We start from the raw sequence: 27635 nt of genomic DNA, 5'->3' as shown, positions 1-27635 counted from the left end.
CAGTGGTTGTTATAGATTCGAGTAACTTTTATTTACAACTTTCTGCATCCTTTCAATTTTGTGTTTAGAACAGGCATTACTCTTCTCGAAGTAGTATAAGCACTGTGCCTGTTATTTTTTTAAACAAATAACCTTTTATTGAAGTACAGTTGATTTACAATGTTGTGTTTGTTAGTTATAGATATTCAGCAAGGTGATTCAGTTATACATACACACACACACACATATTCTTTTTCATATTCTTCTCCATTATACATTATTACAAGGTATTGACTATAGTTCCCTGTGCCATACAGTAGGTCCTTGTTGTACTGCCCTGATAATTGCAGAGAAATAGCTCAGTTCATGCTTGTTGAGCACTAAGTGAGTGAAAATACTTGGAAGCACCTGTATTTGTTCTCAGTAACTTTTTCTGTAGGTGTTTCCCATTACCTGATTTTAAAATGATTAAGAAGGTGTCAAATGTACAGCTTGCAGTCTGTCTTAATTTTATTTTATGTTGCTAACAATGGCAGTTTTAAATAGGGTTACTTTTTGTAGGCTAACATAGCTTTTCTGCTTTTGCTTATAAATATTTTTCTAAATACTTATTTCCTGGAGTGTTATTTCTATAAGACTGTCAGGCCTACTTTTTGTATCAATACCTGTCACTACATGAGGATGATGGTGGCTGTGCTTCTCAGTCATTAGGTCAGTGCTTTCCTCATGTTTATTTGGACCATTTTGTTTTTCCGTTATTCCTCAGATACTTCTTAAGTGCTTATCACGTATGTTCTAGAAATCGGGTATACATGGCAAATTTGTGCACTTTGGCAATTTTTATGGGTGTGTGTATTTGTTTTGTTTGTTTTGTCGTTGTTGTTGTTTGACTGGTCAAATGGCAAGGGTTCTTGCCTAACACGTGAGTATCTGATATCAAGCCTGACCTTCCTGCCAATGAGAGTGTCTGGTTTATAATCTGGTTTTTACCATTCGTATGTATAGACTAGGGAGAGCTGGTAGTTCAGTGAAATAGGAGTACTCACTCACCTGATTATGTGGCCGGGTGTCCACTCATTGTCACCTTGCTTCATATCTTAAATCAGGTTGTCTATTTTCTTCCATTTTGTTCTACCTGATTAGAGAAACTGTGCTAAGAAAAACTGAAACCTGTGTTCTTTCTGGCCTGCTATTATGACATCACTTATGCCACTTATGACCTCTTCATGTAGTTTTTATTAGAAACCTGTCTGAGCCATTTCAAATATCAGTCCTTTGGTTTCCATGACATAGTATTTTGGCTTTCTGATGAGTTTAAGTCACTCTGACTGAAGGTTAAAAAAATAAGCTGTAATCCAGTCTTCCCCACTAGTTTAATGGCTATTTTAATAATATAAATATTTTTAAAATTTATGTCTCAACTTTATATTCTGACCCGCTGATGTGTCTATTTCTAAGTCACGGTTATATGGTAGCTTTTTCTTTTTTTTATTTTTTTAAAGCTTTTTATTGGAATATAATTGCTTTACACTGTTGTGCCAGTTTTTGCTATACAACAAAGTGAATCATCTGTATTTATACATATATCCCCATATCCCCTCCCTCAAGCGACTCCCTCCCACCTCCCTATCCCATCCCTCTAAGTCATCACCCATCATCAAGTTGATTTCCCTGTTTTATGCAGCAGCTTCCCACTAGCTATCTATTTTACATTTGGTAGTGTGTATATGTCAGTGCTACTCTCTCACTTTGTCCCAGCTTCCCATTTGCCCCCCACCCTGTGTCCTCAAGTCCATTCTCTACATCTGCATCTTTATTCTTGCCCTGTCATTGGGTTCATCAGTACCACTTTTTTAGATTCCATATATGTGAGTTAACATATGGTATTTGTTTTTCTCTTTCTGGCTTACTTCGCTCTGTATGACAGATTCTAGGTCCATCCACCTCACTACAGATAACTCAGTTTCATTCCTCCTTATGGCAAGTAATATTCCAGTGTATATATGTGCCAGATCTTCTTTATCCATTCATCTGTTGATGGGCATTTAGGTTGTCTCCATGTCCTGGATATTGTAAATAGTGCTGCAGTGAACATTGTGGTACATGTTTGTTTTGGATTATGATTTTCTCAGGGTATATGCCCAGTAGTGGGATTGCTGGATTGTATGGTAGTTCTATTTTTAGTTTTTTAAGGAACCTCCACACTGTTTTCTATAGTGGCTGTACTAATTTGCATTCCAATATATGGTAGCTTTTTAAACTATAAAAATGCTTTTTACCATGGAGAAGTGTAGGTTGCTCCTCATTACTCTTTTCTAGAATGTTTCAGGCTATAGTCACAGATTTATTCTTTTTTATCTTTAACATTCTTTATCGCCTCCATTTTCTCTTATATTTTCCTTCTGCCTGGTCCTGAATCTCCTTTTGACTGTTTTCTCCAGACTTCCCATCCTTCTCTATTTCTTCGTTTCATTTCTCCAAAACTTAATTTTTATGTGGGCCTTTTTCCTAAACTTAGTTTTCTTTTTCAGTTAGATCCTTTGGCTGCCTCACTGTCACATCAAATAGCCTTATCCAAATTTATATTTATGACTGTACAGTGATTCCCTTCTCAACTGAACTCCACTGTGTGTATTATCACCACCACCCCATTAGACACCTAGAATCATAACCCCAAATCATATGCACTTTAGTCCTTCCTTCTATGTCCAGACATTTCTTGATTCCCACTGAGGCTTCATGAAGCATCTCCTCTCTCTCTCCCTCCTCATTCGTTTTCCCTGCACGAACCACGTTCTAGATCATGTCGCTTCGTACCTAGATTATTCACACTCCTTTTTAACTAACCCTTCCCTCTGCGGTTTATTTTGCATATGTCTGTGAACTTCATCTAATATAAAAACTTTATGTTAATACTGATTTTAAACTGAGAATCTCATTCACTCATTCCCTATTCACCTAACAACAGAGTGCCCATTATATGCCAAGTAAGCTTCTCAGTGCTGGACCTGGACAAAACAACACGTCCTGGTCCCTGCTCTCTTGGAGCTTATGTTATGATGGTGGGTGGGGTGAGGGAGGAGCAAGAGGAAGCAGAAATGAAGGCCATTTTTGTGAGAAATACTATTGTGTCACAGAGTGTGGGGGTATGGTGGGAGTGTTGGTTTAGGTTGGGTTTCCCGGAGACTTCTGTGGGTAGGTTTCATTTGAGCTGAGACATGAGGGCAGCTGAGAAATGAGGGCAGCTGGGACAGCCAGATTGGGAAAGATAGGAGAGAACAAAATAGATAAGAAAATTATGAAAAAGATGTTAATGAATAAGAGGCTTTCATGCCTCCCCCATATTAACAGATAGGATAGTCTTTAAAGTAATCATTGTGTACAGGTAAGAACTCTGTATACAATCACAGTAGCATCTCAGGCATCATGGGGAGGGGGAAGGGATAAATTATTCACAAATGGAGCCAGGAAGATACATGTGTGATTCTTTGCTTGGTTGGCTGTTTCTTGGAGCCCGTTTATGCCTGCGGTGCAGGGAGTATGTAGCAAAAAAAAACTGACTGATATAGATGAAAAATTCCATCATCAGAGTGATTTTTTTTCCATTTAATATTCAGACTACTTATAGTTTCTCTTTTCTATTCAAGAGCAGCAAAGAATTTATTTTGACCAATTTATTTCTGATATTTTCCAAAAGATCTGTGTATTGGAATACTGAGATAAGGAGGCCAAGTTTCTGTATTTGTTGGCTCAACATTAAATCCCAAATCTGTGCTGACATCTCAGGCTTGCAAATACTGGTCATAGGCATAAGGGGTGGGGCTGGTCCATGGCGTCCAGAGTGTGGCTAAATCAGGCAGTCACCAGAAACATAAGTGGAGTCCCATTGGCAGTAAGAGTGGGACAAAACAGCCTTGGATTTAGTTGTGTTCTTAAAGAAATACAATTTTTGGAACTTCCCAGCTTCTTTCTTATAAGTTGTTGATGTGGTCCTGTGAGAATCGGAGGTTTGACTGGATGTTGGGGTTTCTTTCGACATGAAAATGAGCTATCATGTTCTCCATATGAAATTGTATTAGTTGGTGATCCCCATGGTAATACAGATGTAGTTAATATCTTTTTATTTTATACAAGGAAATCATTCATGCATTCAGTCATCTTTAGAATTGCAGATGTAGAGAATGGACTTGAGGATGCGGGGTTGGGGGTGTGGCGAAGGGGAAACTGGGACAAAGTAAGAGTGTAGCATTGACATATATACACTACCAACTGTAAAATAGATAGCTAGTGGGAAGTTGCTGCATAACATAGGGAGATAAACTCAATGATCGGTGATAACTTAGAGGGCTGGGACAGGGAGAGTGGGATGCAGTCACGGGAAGGAGGGGATATGGGGATATATGTATAAATACAGCTAATATACTTTGGTCTACCTCAGAAACTGGCACAACAGTGTAAAGCATTTATATTCCAATAAAGAGCTTTTAAAAAAAAAAAGAAAAGAAATTGTGTCCATTATCCACTCTGTCATTGGTTCTTTGATCACTCACATGTTTGAAAAAATCAGATGTTCTGTTAATGCTGTGGCTTCTGTTACATGCTTTGTAGGAAAATATTTATTCTTTATGCCTCTGGTGTGTTTCAGCTAAATTTGGCTTGGTGCCTAGCTGTTAGCTATAGGCATTCAGTGATGTTTATCCTTATTAAAGCTGCTTTTCCTTCTGAAATTTTACACCATTTTCAAAACCACCTTGTCTCAAACTCAGAAGTCTGTGGCACTTAAGACACTTGCTTCAGTTTTTGACATTTATACTTCCTCAGGTAGTTCTTCAAATTTTTAATGGTTGATGATTTTTTTCTTTCTCTGAGCAAGGTGTCTTCTTGTAACAATTAGCTTTCCAGGCCTGGGGTCTAGTTACTTTGTATGGTTTTATGGTAAAGAGTACCAGTGAACAGCTGATGATAATGTTAGAGCTTTTCACTCAATAATGGAAGATAAACTATATAGCCTACATTATAACTGACTCTGGAGCAGAGTGCTTTAAAATGTTTTCTGTATTCCCAGAAGCATGTGATATTTACTAGCTCTACCTTTATTGTTATTAATTTTGTAGTTGATTAACGTATCAGTGTTAGAAGTACTAAAATAAATCCTGATTTTTCAGCATAGGCGTAATGAAACAAATATTGTGCTTAAAATGACAGTCCTCCAGCAAACACTTATCAAGCATATACTCAGGTATTTGCTAGGTGCTCGGCAAGATGCAGAAGTAAATCAGCCATGGCTGCTGACATCAGGAATCTTTGAAATTGTGTGGGAGGTTATACCCTTCTGAAATGAACTTCCAGAGTGACCTGCATGGCTTTGCTTGGGGCAGGAGGGGTTACCTTAGATACTTTACTAAGCATGCTTTATCACTACCCTCCCAAAGTTGAAATACATTCACTGGTTTAAAAAAAAAAAAAAGTAACAACTAGTGTAAATACTAGTTACATTTAAAGGCTGTCCCTAATGTTTATGATGTCTTACTTTTTTATTTGAATTTTTCTTATATATGTTAATGTAAACTTTTATGTTATTTTCTCCCTAGTTTACTAGAAAATGGTCAGTTTGAAATTGTGACAGGTGGCTGGGTTATGCCTGATGAAGCTGCTGCACATTATTTTGCCTTAATTGACCAACTAATTGAAGGACATCAGTGGCTGGAAAAAAATCTAGGTATGTACTGGTCTCTTTCTCTTTCATTTGGGCAATTAATTTTGGGGAATGTGAGATGGGGCTTTTTAAGTTTTTAAGAACTAATTTGTCCAGTACTGATTATTATTGAATAATTTATTTTTCATCTATTTATGATGTTTCTTGGATCATAAACTAGTTACATAGATACAATATGGTCACTTTTAGGGTCATATACCTTGTTTCACCTACTATTTTATCAATTTTATCTATTTAATTTTAGTATTTTTTTCTAAAAATATCCCACTGGGATTTTAATTATATATTAGTTAAGACTCTGGATCATAAGAGGCAAAAACCCAATTTACTAGCTTAAGCAAAGAAAAAAAGAAAAAGGAAGAAGGAAAGAAAAGTATTAGCTTTGTCATTGAGAATTCCAGTGATAGGGTAGCTTCAGGTAAGGTTGGATCCAGAGTACTTAGATTATGTTCTCTGGATACTATCTCTTGATGCTGCCATAGACAACCGGGACTCTGATCTTCTTGGTCTAACAATTAGGAAGGCGTCTTCCTTAACACCTTACCTAACTGACCCACTTCAGGTTAGGTGCTTATCTCTTAGCCAGTTTACAGTGGCCAGAGTTATAGCAGCTGAAATCACTGAGGCCTGGTTAATTTGATGGAAATGGTCATTGTGGGGAGAGTGGTTTGGGGCAGGGTCAGCCTCGCCTGAACCATGTGAATGGGTCCTCCATGGGTAAGAAGGATCCTGTTACCACAAGCAGACGGGAAGGGGATTCTGAACTGATAAAATCAGATGTTCATACAACTCATAAGAATATGGGACTATTTGAAATCTTTGTGATATCTAATATGTACATTCTGCAACATGGTATGTAACTGTTTTCAAATATTTCATATCTCTCAGTACTATTTTGTAGTTTATGATAAATATACATGTTTTTTATTGAAGTTATTTCTAAATATTTTGTTATTATTTTAAAATATTCTTCTGTTAGGGATGAAATCCTCCCACCCCCATTACTTTTTATTTTGGAATAATTTCAAACTTAAAAGTTGTAAGAACACTACAAAAAACTCCCAGAAAGCCCCCAACCAGACTCACCAATTATTATTTTGACACACTTGCTTTACTTTTTCCTCTTTCCATATTGTTGTTGTTGTGATTGTTATAGAGTAAGTTGCAAATATCATAACCTCTGCCAAACAGTTAATATAGCAAGTCTGAAACTGCTATCCTTAGAAAGATCTTGCTTGCAAAGTTGGTGGTTGGCTGCTGTCTGAGAACTTGGATTTCTTAAATGATGAGTGACTCACTGTTTAAACTGTTTGTTAAAACAACGTAGTGTATGCTAAACACTTGTTTCCCTTCTGGGAGTCACACGGACTCTAGGCACGTGGGCTTCAGTAGTTGCAGCACATGGGCTCAGTAGCTGTGGCTCATGGGCTCTAAAGTGCAGGCTCAATAGTTGTGGCGCACGGGCTTAGTTGCTCCACAGCATGTGGGATCTTCCTGGAGCAGGGATCAAACCCGTGTCCCCTGCGTTGGCAGGCAGATTCTCACCACTGCGCCACCTAGGAAGCCCCTTAAAGCCCATATATTCTTGATATAAGTTCCTTGTCAGCTAATTGAGTTGCAAATGTTTTTTTCCATTCTGTGGGCTGTCTTCTTAGTGTCTTCAAGGTATCCTTTGATGCACAAAAATTTTAATTTTGACAAAATCCAATTTATTTTTCCTTTTGTCACTTGTATTTTTGATGTCATAGCTGAGGAATCATTGTCTAACCCAGGCTTATGGAGATTTACTACTGTGTTGTTGTTTTTTTTCCAAGAGTGATGTGGTTTTAGCTCTTACATTTAAAAAATGAATACATTTGAGAATATGAAATTTCTTATTGTAATTTTGACTGCATCTTGTAAATTAGAGTAGTGTTTTCAGTTTTGTTTTCTAAACAGTTTAGAACAACATGTTTTGGACACTGTTTTTACATTTGGTTATGGGATACTTTTATTTCCCTTATTTTAAAAAATATTTATGTATTGACTGTGTTGGTTCTCATTGCTGCATGTGGGCTTTCTCTAGTTGTGGCGGGTGAGCGGGGGCTGCTCTTCGTTGTGGTGTGTGGGCTTCTCCTTGCAGTGGCTTCTCTTGTTGGGGAGCCTGGGCTTTAGGTGCATGGGCTTCAGTAGTTGTGGCACACGGACTTAGTTGCCCCACAGCATGTGGGATCTTCCCAGACCAGGGCTCGAACCCCTGCATTGGCAGGTGGATTCTTAACCATTGTGCCACCAGAAAAGTCCCAAAGAATAGTTTTTAAATTGTTTAGTCTTAGTGGTTAATTTCTGCTTTTATGAATTTTATTATATAAATTTGACCATTAGAAACTTTTTTGAGTTTTTAAGGTTATCTTTTGCCTAAAATATCCATTTTGTAACTGTTGTCTGACACCTCATAAGCTTTAATATTAGATATATTTGGAATAATCCAATTTTATTAATTAAATTATTCATATTGCTCATGTTCTAATTTTTAAGTCTACTAGATTTGCCAGTAATTGAGTGGTTTAATGATTGTTTCCTGTAATTTTTCTTGTTTTTACTTTTTTATAGTTTGACAATCTTATTCTTACATGAAAACACAAAATCTTTCCTGGTTTTTATTGGCATACATGCCCTCTTTATAAAATTTTGGATTTTTCTTATATGGCATTTTCCACTAAATTTGTCACTTGCCCCCTTAAAAAAAAGAAAAAAAACAAAGATTCTCTTATACCAAGGAAAATCCTAGCAGGATACTGGGTTCCCCTCTATGTCTCCCTAGCTTTCACCTCCTTTCATATCAGTTTTTAAAAATGTAATTTATATTCTCTCCCTTCTACATCATTACTTCTCAGGGATTCTTTAATCTGTTGCAGCTAGGTTGCTATTCCTGTGTATCTTGTGATTTTGATATAGAAAAGATCACCAGTGATGATAAAATCTCAGACATCACTGTAACTTTTCATGTTGATTTTTATTCTTATTTGTAAGCTTATTCTGTCCTAGTTATTTGGGACAACACATACATCTTTTGTTTGTTTTGTAACTTTTGATTTCATTTCAAATTTTTAAAGAATTGCATGATAGTATTTGGGAAGGGGTCTTATATATCCTGTAGAGTTGGCCCTCTGTATTCACTAGTTCCACGTCTGACAATTCAACCAGTCGTGGCTGGAAAATAATTGAAAAAAAAAATTCTGGAAAGTTCCAAATAAGAAAAGGTGAATTTGCCATGCCTGGCAACTACTTACGTAGTATTTACATTGTATTTACTGCTATTTACATAAAATTTACATTGTATTATGTATTATAAGTAATCTGGAGATGATTTAAATTACAGGTGTACCTCATCTTACTATGCTCAGATATTACATTTTTTACAAATTAAAGTTGTGTCACAATCCTGTGTTAAGCATGTCTATTGGTGTCATTTTTCCAACAGCATTTGTTCACTTGTGTCTCTGTGTCACATTTTGGTAATTCTAGCAATGTTTCAAATTTTTTCATTGTTATTATGTTTGTTATGGTGATCTGAAATCAGTGATCTTTGTTACTGTTGCAAAAGGATTGTGACTTGCTGAAGGCTAGCCATGGTTAGCTGATTTTTAGCAATAAAGTTTTGTTTTGTTTTTCTTCCAGTTTTATTGAGATATAATTGATACACAGCACTATGTAGGTTTAAAATATACTGCATAGTGATTTGACTTACATACATCGTGAAAAGATTATCTCAATAACTTTAGTGAATGTCTGTCACCTTATAGACACAAAATTAAAGAAACAGAAAAAAATTTTTTTCTTGTCATGAGAGCTCTTAGGATTTAACTCTCTTAACAACTTTCACATGTAACATACAGCAGTGTTCATCATATATATCGTGTTGTACGTTACATTCCTAGTACTTATTTATCTTTATAACTGGAACCTTTTGCCTGCCTTCATTCAATTCCCTCTCCTCCCACCCTCGCTTCTAGTAACCGTAGATCTGATCTCTTCTTTCTATGAGTTTGTTTGTTTTTGAAGTATAACTGACCTACAACATTATATTAGTTCTTGTTACACAACAGTGATTCGATATTTCTATACATTTCAAATTGATCATCAGGATAAGTTTAGATATGTCACCATGCAAAGATATTACATAGTCATTGACGATATTCCCCACTGTACATTTCATACCTGTGACTCATTCATTTTGCACCTGTAAGTTTGTACCTCTTAATCTCTCTCATCTATTTCTTTCCTTATCCAAGCCCCCTGTCTTCTGGCAACCACCTGTTTGTTCTCTGTATCTGTGACTTTGTTTATGTTTTATTATGCTTGTCATCTGATTTGTTTTTTAGCTTCCACATGTAAGTGAAATCATACAGTATTTGTCTTTGTGTGACTTATTTCATCAGCACAGTGTCCTCAGAGTCCATCAGTGTTGTCACAGATGGTGAGATTTCATTCTCTTATATGCCTGAATAGGATTCCATTTTATACACACACACAAACACACACACACACACCCCCCACATTTTCTTTATTCATTGGTCCATCTTTGGATCCCTAGGTTGCTTCCATATTTTGGCTATTGTAAATAATGTTGCAATGAACATTATTGTTATATAGCACTGTATAGGGGGTGCCTGTATCTTTTCAAAGTCATGTTTTTGTTTTCTTCAGAGTGGAATTGCTGGGTCATATGGTAATTCTCTTTCTAATTTTTTGAGAATTCTCCATACTGTTTTCCATAGTGGCTATACCAGTTTACATTCCCCCCAACAGTGCACAAGGGTTCTTTTTTCTCCACGTACAAAGTATTTTTTAACCAAGGTATGTACGTTTGTTTAGCCTTATGCTATTGTACACTTAATAGACTACAGTAAACGTAAATGTTATATGTACTGAGAAACCAGAATATTGTGATATTCTCTTTATTGCAGTGGTCTGGAACTGAACCCACAGTATCTCTGAGGTATGCCTGTATGGAAGAGGCTGTGTGTAGGTTATGTGCAACTACTACACCATTTTATATAAGAGACTTGACATCTAAAGATTTTGGTATCTTCAGGGCTCCTGAAACCAATCTCCTTGGATACCAAATGGACAACTCTGGTTAGATTTGTGTGCATTTTTTTCTGAACTATTTGAGAGTAAGTTGGAGGAATCTTGTCCCTTTGTCTCTCAATACATCATTGTGTTATTTCATAAGAAATAAGGATGTTTCCTTAGATAAGCAGAAGATAGTTATCAAATCAGGAGTGTCAGCAGCAATACCATAGTATAGTTCACAGATTATATTAAAATTTTGTCAATTGTGTCAATAATGTGCTTTAACAGAGGCTGCTTTTTCCCCTCCCAGTCCAGGATCCAACCCAGGATCATGTATTGGTTCTAGTTGTCATGTCTTTTTAGTCTCCTTAACTTGAACAGTTCCTCAGCCTTTCTGTGGATTTCTTGACCTTGATATTTTTAGGAGGGCAGACCTCTGTTGTAGAAAGGCTCTCAATTTGAGTTTGTGTATTTCCTTATGATTTGCTTTAGGTTGTTTATCTGTCTGATCTGTCTTGTAATCTAACCCCATCTATTTTGCTAGAATATCACTGCAGTTATTTTCTGTTGTCCTCAGCGCATCCTATCAGAGGTGCTTGTCATCTCTCTGCTCCCATATTAGTGACAGTGTTCTTGATCATTTGTTTACGTTGTGTGTTTTAACTTTCTTTACTGCACTGTTACATTTCCTGCCTTTTGAATTAATTACTAATTTCTAGGAGATAAATTGAGAATAGGTAAATATCCTGTTCCTCATCAAACTTTTAGTTTTAGGATCCACTGATGATTTTCCAATTCCATCATTCTGTCTATGATTATTAGTTAGCATTATATTAATACTAAAAGGAAGAATGTTCGTTTTTTTTTTTAAACCCATCTACTCAGGAGATGGTGTTTTTTTAAATTAATTTATTTGTTGGCTGTGTTGGGTCTTTGTTGCTGCACATGGGCTTTCTCTAGTTACACAGAAGGAGGCTACTCTTCACGTGGTGCATGGGCTCCTCATTGTGGTGGCTTCTTTTGTTGTGGAGCACAGGCTCTAGGCACGCGGGCTTCAGTAGTTGCAGAGCATGTGGGCTCATCATTAGTTGTGGCTCTCGGGCTCTAGAGTGTAGGTTCAGTAGTTGTGGCGCATGGGCTTAGTTGCTCCGTGGCATGTGGGATCTTCCTGGAGCAGGGATCGAACCCATGTCCCTTGCATAGGTGGATTCTTAAGCACTGTGCCACCTAGGAAGTCCCTGTTTTTTTGTTTTTTTTTTTTAATTAATTTATTTATTGGCTGTGTTGGGTCTTCATTGCTGCACACGGGCTTTCTCTAGTTGCTGTGAGCTGGGGCTGCTCTTTGTTGTGGTGCATGGGCTTCTCATTGTGGTGGCTTCTTTTGTTGTAGAGCACAAAAGAAGTTGTAGGCTCTAGGCATGCGCGGGCTTCAGTAGTTGAGGCACGTGGGCTCAGTAGTTGTGGTGCATGGGCATGTGGGATCTTCCCGGACCCAAGATTGAACCCATGTCCCCTGCATTGGCAGGCAGATTCTTAACCACTGCCACCAGGAAAGTCCCAGAGCTTTCCTTTTTATTTCCAATTTATTTGTGAGGTCATAGATTCTTATTTTATTCAATGGGTTATAGTCCAGTACTGTTATTATTTGTTTTGATGCACCAGTTGTCCTGGATCTGGCCAGTGGAAGCCCCTTCAACTCTCCTGATTTATTTTTATATGTTCCCATTGCTTTTTTGACCATTTCTTTAATTTATGCCCCAAGAATATGGTCCAGGGTTATCTTGCACGTTCCTAACCTCAGCCCTGGAATAATCATTTCTTTAAGATCATTTTTAATAGAGCATGGCATTTAGAGGTCAGGGTCTGGGATTGAAGATGTGTTGATTGGTACTGAGATGTTACTGTCAATCAGCTCTCCTAGTGCACTGAGCTAGGAAATTTATGTGTGTGTGTGTTTAATATATAGAGTTTGTTTAAATATATACATTTGTGTGTATATATGTATATTTACTCATAAGTTAGTACTACTATCTCCTACTTCAACTCAGTGTCATAGGGTTCTACTCTTACATATTTACATATTTTGTAGTTCTTTTTCTTAACAGTATAAAACCTGGCTCCTTCATCGTAATTTACTCAGTCTTGAAACACATGAAAGTTTCAGAATTGCTAAACCTAAACTACAACAAAAACCCAAAATTACTAGTTCAAGATCCTTTATAATTTTTTGGAAGTAAATTACATACCTGAAATGGACAAACTTTATATGGTCACTTTGAGTTTTGATACATTCTCTTGGCCCTCTGACAGTTCTGACTTTTCCTTCTCAGTCGCTTTGGTGGCTTCTCATCTCTGTGTTAATCTTCAATATTGTTCTACAGAGTTCTCTCTGTTCTCTTCTCTGTGATCCTGGGTTACACCTATTTGCATGATAATCTCTGCATCTAGAATCAGGATCAAGATTAACTCATTTTTGTAATCCTGGGGCCTCTTTTAGTCTTCAGTATATGAAGGGTGCTAAACAGTGAAAAAATGAGTGAAAAAATGTACACAGTTATACTACTTATGTTGATTTATAGGTTGTTTGTAGAAGCCTTCTTTGAGAATCCTGAATAAATAAAAGATCAGATTTGTATAACGCTTAATGAATAACCTTATTTCATTAATCCTAATCCATGCATTTATTTTGGTTTTTTTTATATTTTATCCTCTGTGAAATTGAGATATAGCTTTAGTCCTTCACTCTTAGAATTGGTGTGTCAGGTGTGAAAAATTCTATTGGCCCATTCTTGGTAGAATGTACCAGCATCAAAATGCCTTAAGATTTAATGAAATATGGTACAGTTATTTTGCCCAGTTCTGCTACTGTATGCTATGATGATTTGGGACTCTTGTTAAGGTGTAAAAGATAGCCTAAAATCCCTTAATGTTGGAGTTGGGGAGTACCAGTTGAAATGCCTGAGGTTACTTTTGTATGTTACATAACAGCGAGTGGCTGGGTTATGCAGCTCTGTTGCATCCTAGAGGGCAGTGACTTGGCCCTGGTTGATTCTCTGGCTCCACTGAGTGCAGCAGCTTTCTAATGTCTGTCAGGTGGCAGAGTGCTTATTTCACTTCCAACTGATTAACATCCAGTGGGTTCACCCTGCCTGGGGGGAACACGCAGTAGCAGAATCCTCCTCTCAGGGGGTCCTGCTGGGCATGCCCCCTGAGGGTCGTGCTGGGCTCCCCTTTATCTTAGAACCCAGGGGACTGAAGGACTCTGACGGGTCTAAATTTGTTGTGACTTCTTGTATTTCATTTATCAGTTTAAAACCATAACACTTATTTTCTTTATCAACAGGGGTGAAACCTCGGTCTGGTTGGTCTATCGATCCTTTTGGACATTCACCAACAATGGCTTATCTTCTAAAACGTGCTGGATTTTCTCACATGCTTATCCAGAGAGTTCATTATGCAGTTAAAAAACATTTCTCATTGCATAAAACGCTGGAGTTTTTTTGGAGACAGAGTTGGGGTATGTAGCATTTGATGAAAGCTGAAGATCTCATTTGACCTACATGTTATTTCACAGGGGTTATGAACTCATGCTGTTGTGGGTTTTATTCCGAGTGTCAGTCTTGAAAGATACACGTAATTTTTTTTTGCCTAAAGATACACGTAATTATTTTTTCAGCGTATTTGTGTCAGGAGTCTTTTAAGCATTGGTGAAGATATTTATCTCTAGAACATTATAGATTCTTTTTTAAGCCTAAAGGAAGTAAATAAATATAAGAAATTAGTCTTTTGCAAATGATGCTTTCACTTGCTTCTGTTTTGAGAAGTACCTGTTTTATCACAAAGTTGGACATGCACTGGAACTGATATCTAGTCATGTATCTCATAATCAGCCCATGTTTCTTCCTTCTGTCTCTACTGTCTCTACATCTGGTAAGAATTGCCTTTTAAAACCTTAATCCTGTCCTCCTAGAACAGCCCTCCTACTACCTATGTCGCTTGTTTTCACACTCTTTTGTGGGCGCCCAGGTGTTCCAAGGACATACTTCTCCAGCTCTTTGCTGGGAGAAAGGTGACAAGATTTAGGCCTCTTGAGAGGCCTTTTGCCTTTCCTAACCCCCATGTAATTCAGAACACTTGTTTTCTTATTTAATTTTATTTATCGAATCCTTATTATGGGCCATGCATTGTGTTATATGCTTTATATTCACTCACTGAATCTTTATAATTCTTTAAATTAGGTTCTATTATTATCCCTTTTTAATGGTGAAGAAATGGAGGCTTAGATATGTGAAGCCATTTGCAAAAAATCATACAGGCAGTGGGTACAGAGCCAAGATTTGAATCCAGTTCTGTGCTGTTCCAAAGCCCAGGTCCCTAACCCCTATATATACCGCCATCAGTATTAAGTTCTTGGTAAAATCTCATCTGAAAAAAGGATTTCATTGCTAAGATAATGTTCAGAAATCCCTGCATTACATCATACTTGCTGCTGTGTGTAATCTGGACCCTGCTTCAGTGTTTCAGAAAAATCATTTGTAAATTTAGAGGGTATCTTTATATTTACTGTTGTTTTCTTCGACAAGGAAACATATTAGCTATATAATTTTTTATCCTGGAAAATTAAACCTGCAGGGAAAACAAGAGCTTGTAGAGGATTGCATCCTGTATAGTTTGATCAAATGCAAAGGAACATATTAATTTTTTTAAAAAAGATTATTAATTTGAGGAAGCCCTACTTAAACTACTGCTTGCATTCGAATTGCCTGTAAATATCCATTAGCATGAAATTACTGAGTACTTTTATGTATTTAATACCATGCTAAGAATATAGAAAACATCCTTGTCTATAAGGAAATTATAGTCTAATTTGATAAAAGACAAACACCACCAAATACAGCAGATAAACTGAAATGTGTAAATGAGCTGCTAAATAGTATGGTGTGAGGAGAGGTAGTGGGATGTAGAGTATGTCCTTGATTCATAGCAAAAAGGAGGGGAAGTTGCCATCAGTCCTGGGACTGACAACCTCTGCAGGTAGCAAGCGTTAGTGACCAGCATCCGTGGTATCACAATGATGAATGTGATTCAGTGAAACAACTCACAGCACACAAATATACAAATTATAAGAGCTTTAAAGTTTGGGAAAAACCTGGTAATTATTTTAACTAAATGGAGTATGAGATAAAACTGGAATATTTTAGGACTTACCCGATAGATTGGGACATGTTGCTTTAAAGTGATGTTTTGGAATTAAGTTGAGCTTCTTTGTGTGTTTTGGTTCTTAATGAAGCAGTTTTCGTTTTTTTTAATGTACATGTTGCTTGTTTTTTCTTATCGTCTGTCTTTGTTATAAAAGCAATACATTGCTGAGAATTGGAGATCCATACCTAAAAGGGAAGAGGTATTTATAGGTCAGAATCATAAAAAGATACCACTTTTAACTCCTATTGAAGTCCTTCAAACTTATTTGGTGGGAGGCTTCTGACCTCTTCAAAGCAGTGATATCAACACATACCAGCATTGAGGTTTCAATTAAAAACAATTCTGTGTCAGGAACCAGTGCTCATTTTCTGTATCTTTTTTGTTTGGTTTGTTTTGATTCTTCTTTTTGCTTTGAAAATTACTTTTACTTTTCCTCTGCCTCTGTGGAGAAAAGTCACATTGGTTCTTTATTGGTGAACATCAGGGTGACTCCACAAACTTTCCTGAGTGCACTTCTTTCTTATCACTGCAAGACCAGTGTTTCCCTAGTATTTTCATAACCCCCTCCCTCTTCTTCCCTTATTCTTCCAGTTTCCCTTTTTACTTGCTTCCTCTCTTCTTCTCACCCAGCCTCTGCAGCTAATGGTCTCTCTCAGAGTGTCCTATTACCTGAGGTGGGAGCAGATGTGGCAGGAGCTGGCAACCAGGGTTGGATATGGCCGTAATTTTAGATGAGCCAGTTATAAGTTTTGCTTCTGCTCAGTTTATATCCTTCCAGGTCAGCAGATGCTGCTTTGATGGGGCTTTTCTATCTCAGCTAAGTTTAGATAATAGAAGAGGTAGATAGAGACTGAAATGGGAGTATCTTCCTTCTGGCTAGTGGTCATTAATTGCTGCTGGGGTGTGTGTACTAGTAGTTAAAGGGATTGTTGATTTAGGGTAGAGCTTGTATTATGTATCTGTAAAGTACTGGCGTTTTGAACAGTTTTGGGAAAACAAAATTTATAAATGTAGATTTGTCTGTTGGCTCTTTATTTTAGATCTGGGATCTGTCACAGATATTTTTTGCCACATGATGCCCTTCTACAGCTATGACATCCCTCACACTTGTGGACCTGATCCTAAAATATGCTGCCAGTTTGATTTTAAACGGCTTCCTGGAGGCAGATATGGTTGTCCCTGGGGAGTCCCCCCAGAAACAATATATCTTGGAAATCTCCAGAACAGGTATGAAAATATGCATTTTGTAAGACAGCATCTTGAACAAGCAAGCATTAGTGACTTGTTGCTGAAGCGTTGCATAAATGGGTTTTAGTAGCCAGTATTGTCCTTGTTCAAGGTATTCATTCAAACTAGATCTAAAGCAACTTGAAAGTGCCAGAGCCTTGACTGTTTGTCTTGTATATCTTAATGGAAAGTGAACAATAGTAGATCAATATACAATGGATAACCTATAATACACTGTTATTACTGTCTCCTTTTCCTTCCTTATAAAAGCCTTCTACTGTGTTTGACTGATCTCGTATACTTCTGTTGATAATAAAACTTATGGTCTCTATGGTATAAATTGGTAAGAAAAGCACCCCAACTGCAGAAACACATTTATTGAAATGGAACACATAAAGAGTATAATTATCTGTTCCCTTAATAACAATTTCAGTAATAGTGAATGCTGCCCAGCTCTGATGAATACATGTCTTTGCCTCTTTCTGATATTTTTGACTTACAGAAAACTGTAATTAGGAATATTTATACTTAAAGATTGTTAAATAAAAATCAAAGGAATGAATTACTTTTTTTTCTTAGAAGATGACTGTCCTAATGATGGAAGCATCTCATTAAACCAAGCTACCTATACTTCTAATTCTGGTGCTTTCAAAGTTTAATTTCTTCACTTTAAAATTAGTGGCATGTAATGTATTAAAATAAAACATTATGGTGTAACATAAACCACTCAACTCTGCTAAAAAAAATAATATAGCGTTTTAAATAAAGTAAGATTGTTGCTCTGTGCTCAGTCAAATCTGTTTTTTAAAAATGTTTTTTAAAAAGTGTATGTGAGGATGAAGGTGAGATTGGGTCTTTTGGCATTGAGTGAGTTCTTGTGGCCATAAAGAAAATATTCCTGTGTGAGCCTCTTACTGTGGCAGACACAGAAGTATTTTAGCATGGCAGGCTTCTTGAAGCCGTGGATCCTTTGTATGAAAATCTGGCTTTCATAGTTGTTTTGAAAAACTATCCAAGATTTGGGATCAACCTGGTTTCATTTTCTTGGTTTCCAGAGCAGTGAGGATTAATAAGAGACCCTGAACAGCCTGCTTTCTAGCATCAGGCTATTTAGGCATAAGAGGAGAATCCAGTATATTATGTGGTGAAAGGTGTAATGGAAAGGAAATGGTGGTGGGTTGGTGGCGGTGGGGGGATCGTTGCTGGCTACTTGGGAAAACAGCTTTTTGCCACGGAATGGTATTTACACTCCTCTCATCTTCTGTGGTCAGGGATGATAGGAGCCTTTCTGAAGGGTAACCAGATGCTTTAGATGGGCAATCCCAGTGCACCCACAGATATTGTGAGGACCCTCTTTTTCTATTTTGGGTGCTGTTGAGAGTACCTAAGAACCATTTTGTGTAATCCTGTTGCTATGTCATAGAACCCTTCAAAGATTACCCTTCCTCCCTCTTCCCATCCGCTAAGAACGCACCTTGTGCTCAGTCAGTTCTAGTGATCCTGAAAGTGGTTTCCAGGCACCTGGGACATGCTGATGAATGAATCTATATAATGTTTACATAGATTTTTTTTTTTAACTTCTTATACGTCTTGAAGTCTTAGCTCTAATGGTTATTTCCCATGCGGTTATCACCTTCCTTTTGATGCTGTGGAGAACAGAGATCAAACACGGGCATTCCAGCTTAATGGCACTTGATTTTTTAATATCCTAAAGAAAATGAAATTTAAGTCTAATGTATAGGTGATACATTCATTACGTTCAGTTTATCAGGTTCCTCTGCTTTGCAGATAAAGAAATACCATTCATCATCAAGTTCAGTTTTTGCTCCAGTGCCCTATATTTTGCATATGATGATGATTTACATGTCAGGTGATTTGATGTTTCAGGGAATTCTTTTTTTTTTCGTTGTTCTAGTCAAGTGCACTTTCTTAGCTGGTAGAATAAGTGAAGAGCAGATTGCAGCTGCACATCGTTAAATGTGATGTTGGTCAATGCATTTGTCATAAGTTTACCATATATTTAGTGAGTATCCACTACCTGCCAAGTGGGTTTGGTTGGTCCCTTGGCTTTCCCAGCATTGGCACTTTCTGAGCAGAAGCTTGGGAGTTAGGATAAATGCTGAACAGAAAAGGCACTTCATTAAAATTTGTGATTTCTCTCCTCTTATGTGTTTTACACATATACATGCAAAATATATCTAGTAGTAAGCCTTGGGATGCATTTAAATGATCACGTACCCTTTTTTATGGTTGCCTGGGGGATCTAGTTGGATGCTCATTCGTACTACATTCTATATCTGTGATTTATGTATGTATTTTTCCTCATTTCTTTTGGTCTTATATATCTTCCTATGTGATTAATCTCATTGTATGTGGTTTTTTTTAAATTATAAGTAATAATCTAAATTTTTTTTGGAAAATGTGGAATATTAGTAAAAATTAAGTACTATATTGAGTGCCAATCTCAGAAAACTAAGTATTATATGTTATATAAGAATATTACGGTTATATTTTACTCACCAAGTTATTAAATTTTTGCTAATTTAATATTTGCAAAGCATTTTCAGAGACTGTCAACATAAAAAGATCATATGAGATTCTAGATTTAGTTAGATTTTTTTATAATTTCTATAAAATGCCTCTTTCCATCATTGATGTTCTTTGAGAGGTCTTTAAAAAATTTTATATTGTGGATTAGAATCTACTTCTGGATAATCCCTGAAATGAAATTTGGAATACTGTATAAAAAAAACATATTTGTCGTTTATCACTGTTTTTTTAAGCTTTGGCATTAGAAGTATGGATAAGTACTCTGGGTTCATCTGCTTGTTTAATTTCACTTTCAGAAGCCCTTCCTCTTAGTTTCTGAGACTTACTCAAATGGGTCGCCAATTCATCATCTCCCAAAGGGTTTTCTACAGAATATGAGGACATGAAATACAAAAGCACAACAGCACATTGTGTTTAGCTGACCTTTTGAGTCATGGGTTAGGGCCCAGAGAGATAGAAACCAAAATAGCTCATTCAGCTCCTAAGCTTTATCTGTTGATCAGTATTAAGAAGGACACCGTGAGGAATACTCAGGTTATTGATGGAAGGTGTTAAGTGAGTTGATTTTCTTCCTTTAGAAAAGGAAATGTGGTTCTATAATTGGCTTCATTCAAAATACCTTTTTATGTTTAATTAGGCAATTTTAGATTAAATTAGAGAAAGGGATATTAAGTCAAAGCAAACTTCAGAGTTCACATAGATGAGAAATCCTGTCTTTTTGGACTAAATTATTTAATGACACAGGCTATCTGGGAGCCAATCTCTGTGGCCAAACGTTAGGAGGGCATTGATGCCCCCAGAAATTATATGTCGAAGTTGGTATGTGACTTTACTTCTCTAAGGATATTCCATTGGAAAACTATAGGTTTTTTTTTTTTTCCCTCTGATAAGAATTTATGAATATTTTAAAGGGATAATAAAAATTAGTATGGTAGTTAAAAAATATGCCTCATAAATCATGCTAAGCTAGAATATAGGTAAAATATACAATATTTTAATATTATACACTTTTTAATGAGTTACCACATTGTTCTTTTCTTAGCAGTATTCCTGTTTTCTTTTTTTCTTTTGTAGGGCTGAGATGCTTTTAGACCAGTACCGAAAGAAGTCAAAGCTTTTCCGTACCACAGTTGTCCTGGCCCCACTAGGAGATGATTTCCGCTACTGCGAACGCACAGAATGGGATCATCAGTTCAAGAATTACCAACTGCTTTTTGATTATATGAATTCTCGTTCTCAATATAATGTTAAGGTAATGAGAAAATATTTTATTGTCATACTGTATTTGAAGTTGAGTCTTCATTATTAAAAGGAGCCTTAGTTTCTTTGTCCCATAGCCCAGTATTTCTTAAAATATGTAGTTCTTCTGCAAAAGTATAATTAATGAAGAGGAAATTATATTACAGTTCCATTTCTAAAGTTGTCCTTTCCTTACCACTCATTGAGGGTTAAAGAGGCATTAATTTATGTAATTGAAAACATGCACCTACTAAGTTGTGATGTTCATTTTCCAGTAATGCCCTCTTTCCCCACCAGCACTGAAAGTTTGTTGTTTCTTAAAATTGCATCCTGTGATTTAGTAGTGTGACTGGCAGATGCAGATGCACATGTCAAGAATTTTGCAAACAAATGTCTTGTATCCAGAGACTGCACTAGCATTTTTCTTAGATGAGAAGGCTTCTAAAATTAATCATTTGTCTGTCATTCTTGCTCTTTTGCCCCCCTCCTATGGAAAGACTAAAATGTACCCTAAAGTTTTGGGAATAACATAAATTGTTCCCTCCACTCCACCCCCGCTTCCCATATCCATAACTTAGTTACAGCAATCATCAACTCAAGGTCACTCTTGTTTCAGCTGTGCCCCACTGTCATCGCACTCCTCTCTCTCGAATTATTTTGGAGCGTATCTCAGCAGGTTGTGTATTTTTGTCTATAACCACTTCAGTATGTATCTCTAAATGACAAGGACTCTGTGTAAAATATGATCATAATGCCATTATCACATCTAAAAAATTAACAGTAATTTAATTATATATTCAGCGAGATTCAAATTTTCCTGATCTCATAAAAACTTTTTTTTTTTTAGCAGATGCGTTGTGAGTCAGGATTTGAACGAGTCATCATGTGTTGGACCCTATATGAGAAAATCAGTTATCCAACATGTTTATTATATCACATATGAACCTTTAAGACAATGAAAGATCTGTGTAAATACTATAGAGAGGAAGTGATATAACTGGGTAGGAAATTAGAAAGGTTATGATGTACCACATTTTATGTAGTGAGAATTCAAGTGTATTAAGTAAACTTAATATCAGATAGATAAATAAACTTAAATAAAATATCAAGATTATTCAGGATACTTAAAACTGAATTTCTACCATGTTATAAACTCTGAGCATTGGGCCTATGTTTAAATCATCCCTGTAATCTCAAAGAGAAAGAGCATACTTAGACGTTTGAATAGAAGAGTATGTATGTTTGTGGATATCTTATCTCTAAATATATCTTCTTGAGGAATGGTTTTGAGGTCTGCAGAAGGATCCACTGCATGATTCTGAAGAATTTAATCCTGCTTTTAGTATTTTACCTATTTCCTCCTTTGTTTGCCCACTAGAACAGTTAAAAGTTGATGTATCACATAGTATGCATCATACAGACAAACTGTTAAGTATACAGAGAATATTTTCAAGTTTTAAAATCCCCGTGTAATATAAAAAAAAGAATGTAGATATATGTATAACTGAGTCGGTTTACTGTACAGCAGAGATTGGCACAACATTGTAAATCAACTATACGTCAGTAAAATAAATAAATAAACCATCGCACCCACCCGCCCACCCCACACATAACCACCATCCAGATCAAAATGTAGAACATTTAAAGCCCCTGGAAGGGTCCCACAGATGTCCTCCAAGTCATTACCGATTCCTGCAAAAGTAACCACTATTTTTATTTCTGTCACCACAATTAGTGTTGCCTGTTTTTGAATTTTATGAGAAGGGAATCTTAAATATGTGTTATTTTGTGTCTACCTTTTTTTGCTGCACATTATGTTTTTGAAATTCATCCATCCACTGTTACGTGTTGCTATAACAGTAGTTTATTAACTTTTAATGCTGTATAGCATTTCTTTTTTTCTTTTTAATATTTACTTATTTGGCTGCGTCGGGTCTTAGTTGTGGCATGTGGGGTCTTCCTTGCGGCATGTGGGATCTTTAGCTGTGGCATGTGGGATCTTTAGCTGCGGCATGTGGGATCTAGTTCCCTGACTAGGAATCTAATCCCCTGCATTGGGAGCATAGAATCTTAGCTACTGGATCACCAGGGAAGTCCCAATGCTGTACAGTATTTCTAGTATCCATTTGATATAGATAGATAGATATATACTGCCATTTATCCATTTTATTGTTGATGAACATTTGGGTTGTTTCGTTTTTATCTATTACAAATAATGTTGCTTTAAACTTTTTGTGTATGTTTTGGTATACCTGAGTATGAGTTTATGTGGGTATAAAATGAGATGGAGTTTTGGGGTTATCGGGTATAAACATGTTCAACTTCAGTAGATATTGCCAAACAAGATTCCCAAATAGATACACTGAATATTGCATAGTATGACAGCTTCACTTGCTCTGTTTTCTTACTCAGGCTTTGTATTGTCGAGATTTTTTTTCTTAATCTTTTATGATAGATGTGATGATTTTATTTTGTATTTCTGGTAGTTAATGAGGTTGAGTCTCTTTTTGTAAGTTTGTTGCCATTTGGGTATCATCTTTTGTGAAGTGCCTATTTAAGTCTTTTGATGATTTTTTTATTAAATTGGGTCATCTGTCTTTTTCGTAACCATTTATAGTTCTCTTATGTATTTTGGATTGAGTCTTTTTTCAGATTAAAGTTATGCAAATATTGTCTCCCACTTTGTAGCCTGTGTTTTCTCTCTCAATGCTGTCTTTTGATGAACAGAAATTCTTAATTTTAATTGAATCTAATACAGCAGTATTTTCCTTTGTGGTTAGTGTGTGTTATGTTTTGCTTAAGAAATTTTTGTTTACCCCATGGTCATGAAAATATATTTCTTATGAAGGTATCCTCTAGAAGATTTATTGTTTTACCTTCAACATTTAGGTGTGTAGTGTATTTGGAATAGATTGTTGTGTATTGTGTGAAGGGAGGGATCAAGATACTTTTTGCCCATGTGAATATCCAGCACCGTTTGTTGAAATGATCATAGTTGGCCCATTGCACTGCAGCATCATCTTTATCATTAATCATGAGTGAGATAAATGTATGTGTGGGTCTGTGTCTAGACTTTGTATTCACTTTTGTCTATTTGACTGATTTCATACTGTCTTAATTACTACCGCTTTATAATAGATCTTACCATCTGATAGTATAAGTCTTCTAGTTTCGTTTTCTTCAGTATAGCATTGGTTATTGAGCTCATCTGTATCTACTGGGTCTGAAGTTAATGCTGTATTTCCCTGTAATTGTGACCCTCCTTTCTTATAGGTTCCCCCACACACATTCTGCTTCCTAGTAGTTACATTCTGCTTCCTAGTAATAAGATTAAGGAGTAATACTTAATATTAACTAAAATGTATTGAGAGATTATGATTTGATGTTAACTTTTTATAGTGCTTTATTTTAAAAATTTTTTTCTAGTTTTACTGAGATATAATTGATATATTACTGTTTATGTTTAAGATGTATAGCGTAATGATTTGACTTACATTTATCGTGGAATGATTATTTCAGTAAGTTTAATTAGCATCCATCTTCTCATATAGATACAATTAAAAAAAGAAATTTCCTTGTGATGAGAACTCAGGATTTATTCTCTTCACAATTTTCATACAACAAAGTTAATTATAGGTACCATGTTGTGCATTACGTTCCTAGTACTTATTTCTCTTATAAATGAAAGTATATACCTTTTGACCACCTTTCTCCAATTCCTCCTCCCTACCCCCCACCTCTGGTAACCACAAATCTGCTCTTTTTCCCTAAGTGTATTATTGTTATTATATTTCACATGTAAGTTGGATCACACAGTATTTATCTTTCTCTTTATCTACTTAGCATAATGCCCTCAAGTAAAGTGCTTTACTTTAACAATTATTTAATTCTCTGAACATTTTCTGGTAGGTACTATAATTATTCCTACTATATATGAAGAAACTGAGGCACGAATAGATTAACTTGCCCAAGAAACACTATATTTGGTGAAGCCAAGATAAGAGTAGATAATATAGTTGAAAACTGCTTTTCTTTAATGTAAGCATAAGGATTTGGAAATAGCCATCTACTTTGCTGTTACAAAATTTATTATATCACAATTAGATTATAATAACTTATATTTGCCATACTAATATCATTGTTATGTTTCCAGTTGATATTTTGTCTTTGCGTTGGATGAATAATAGCTAAAGTTTATACCATTATTTGCCAGTCATGTTTCTAAGCATTTTACTCAGAACCCTATTAGCTGTAACATAGAGAGACCCAGAGACATTATATAATATGTTCAAAACCACAATGTAGGATAAGTGGTAGAGATGGAATTTAAACCCACATTGTCAGGATCCAGCTTCTGTGCTGCTCTTAATAACTGCTGGTGTGCCACTAACTGTTTTTGACTACTTTAATTATTTTTCTGTCACATTGAATCAAATGGCTCTCAGTATCTTGTGTGTGTCTGTGTGTGTATGTATAAGGTCAGAAACAACAAAATTAGCATCTTATTAAAAAGAGCACATTCCCTGTTTAATTGTTTACCTCTAGCAACACTGCCTTTTAATATCTGTTTATGAGGTCTGGTATGATGTTTTTTTTCCTTGGATTTATGGAATAGTTTGGGCTCATAAAAATTGATTTATGTACTAGTAATTTGAGTCAGTAATCAGAAAAACCTTTTCCTTTGAGCAGTCAACCTTGGAATTCTTGTCCTTCTTTGTGTTTTACCTCTATTCATTGTTTCCTGCTGGTAGAGAAAGTCCATTTTTTAAATGACCTGCTGTTCTTAAAGTCTCTCTTTTCTCCATTGTAAGAACACAAACTGGGGAGAAGGGGAGGCCAGGGGAAGGTATGTGTGTATCATATATGAAAATACTTAATAGCTAACAAAGCTGTTTTTCCAGAATTCTGGAACATTTTGCTCAAAATATGTCTTTTATTTTTGCTGCTTCCCCCACTTTCCACTCATCTCTGGATTATTCCATATCCTGATCCTTGCACACTTAGAGATTCTAGAGATATGTAAGGACTCTTCAGATCCACAAATTTGTAGCTCTAAATAACTCTTCTAACTGTTTAGGTGTACAGGTTTTCTCTTTGTTTAATTTGGGACTTGATGCAAGTAAAAGAAAGTCACTGAGTGCTTTTCCCCCTGCATTTGGGTAAATCTGAGCTATATATTTATCTTAACTTGGAAGCATGCCTTAAATATTTATTAGTAACTTTTCCTTTCAGTGCTAGAAGTAATTTTAAGGTAGAGATGAATGTGTGAATAAGTGAAATGTAACTTTTTTTTTTTTAACTAGATACAGTTTGGGACTTTATCCGATTATTTTGATGCACTGGATAAAGAAGATGCAGCCAATAGAGAGAAAAGCCAATCAATGTTCCCTGTTCTAAGTGGAGATTTTTTCACTTATGCTGACCGAGATGATCATTACTGGAGTGGCTACTTTACATCCAGACCCTTTTACAAACGAATGGATAGGATATTGGAATCCCATTTAAGGTACATTTACCTTTAGATAGCTACATTTATTCTTTTCACTTCTTTAATGTTATCATAACTTATCTATAGAGTTTTGCATAAAATACAGCATTTATGCAATGTTAGGATGCATTTAGTGTAATTGTGAAATTTTACTGTAATCAGAGATATGTCTCCAAACCATAATCAGATTATTTCAGAGGCTTTTGTTCTGGAAGGAAAAGCAGTTTATGTAATTAGATTTGCTGGGAGTTGTATTCAGTATTTTATATTTTTCTAATTAAACTACCTGTATTATTTGCACTCCATAACAGTATTCAGCGACATCATTGTGTGTCTGCAGGCCAGTAATCTGGCAAGCTAAATTGTTGGAAACGGGCAAGCGTCAAAAGGAGCAAATAGGGTCTCTTCAGCAGCCAAAGTGTAGGCCTCAAAGTATATACTCTAAAACCAATGTATTTTATATGTGGGAGAACTTTAGAGACTCCATCTTAGTTCTTATTTATTTATTTGAAACACATTTCTATAGGTATGATTTTCTGCTTCGAAGAGGAACGTTTGAAAGAGATGATAACTGATGGAGGCAGAGTGATTGGTTGAAAAAGTAAACAGATATGGAGAAGACAGAAAAGTCAATAGAAAAACATAAAAACACTCTAAACCTGCATTATCCAGTTCTTTTCCATTACTGTCCAATAGAACTTTCTTCAGTAATGGAAATATCTATTTCTGCACTGTTTATGCAGCGTGGTGGCCACTAGCCACATGTAACTGTGGAGCACTTGAAATGTGACCAGTGTGACTGAGGAACTGCACTCTTAATTTTATTTAATTCTAATGAATTTTAATGTGCATAGCCACATGGGGCTAGTGGCTTTCATGGTGGAGAGTACAGTTGTAAGTAACTGGCCTCATTGTTTTTTGATAAAGGGAAACCACCCCAAGGGAATCCTGAGGCTTTTTTTTAATATGTACCGCTCAAGAGGGTAATTTATTTTCATGACGAATTCATTGTCAATTCAGTTCAAGCTGTGAATTCATGATGGTTGATTTTCATGATGAATCTCAGTATTAAAAATAAATAGTTATATCAAGCCTGCCCTCTTCTATGTACTAGTGGATATTGAGTATATTTTGGACTGCCTTTTTATGAATATCATTCATGAAGAGTTGTACTTT

The 27635-nt window shown here is 36.0% G+C and overlaps 1 protein-coding gene across 2 annotated transcripts in view; it reads left to right on the top strand.

Moving 5' to 3' along the window:
• MAN2A1 (mannosidase alpha class 2A member 1) overlaps positions 1 to 27635 on the top strand; it is a 164426-nt gene that overhangs the window by 54397 nt on the left and 82394 nt on the right. For both annotated transcript variants that reach the window (XM_057737710.1, XM_057737718.1), the window contains 5 exons: positions 5571 to 5698; positions 14097 to 14270; positions 16996 to 17182; positions 20807 to 20984; positions 26275 to 26477. In XM_057737710.1, coding sequence (XP_057593693.1) covers positions 5571 to 5698; positions 14097 to 14270; positions 16996 to 17182; positions 20807 to 20984; positions 26275 to 26477 — 870 coding nt within the window. The remainder of the gene's footprint in view (positions 1 to 5570; positions 5699 to 14096; positions 14271 to 16995; positions 17183 to 20806; positions 20985 to 26274; positions 26478 to 27635) is intronic.

Source organism: Hippopotamus amphibius, chromosome 1, assembly GCF_030028045.1.
Source record: "Hippopotamus amphibius kiboko isolate mHipAmp2 chromosome 1, mHipAmp2.hap2, whole genome shotgun sequence".
In the NCBI taxonomy this organism is placed as follows: domain Eukaryota; kingdom Metazoa; phylum Chordata; class Mammalia; order Artiodactyla; family Hippopotamidae; genus Hippopotamus; species Hippopotamus amphibius.
Note: the sequence above shows the minus strand (reverse complement) of the source record. Positions and strands in the feature narration are given on the sequence as shown.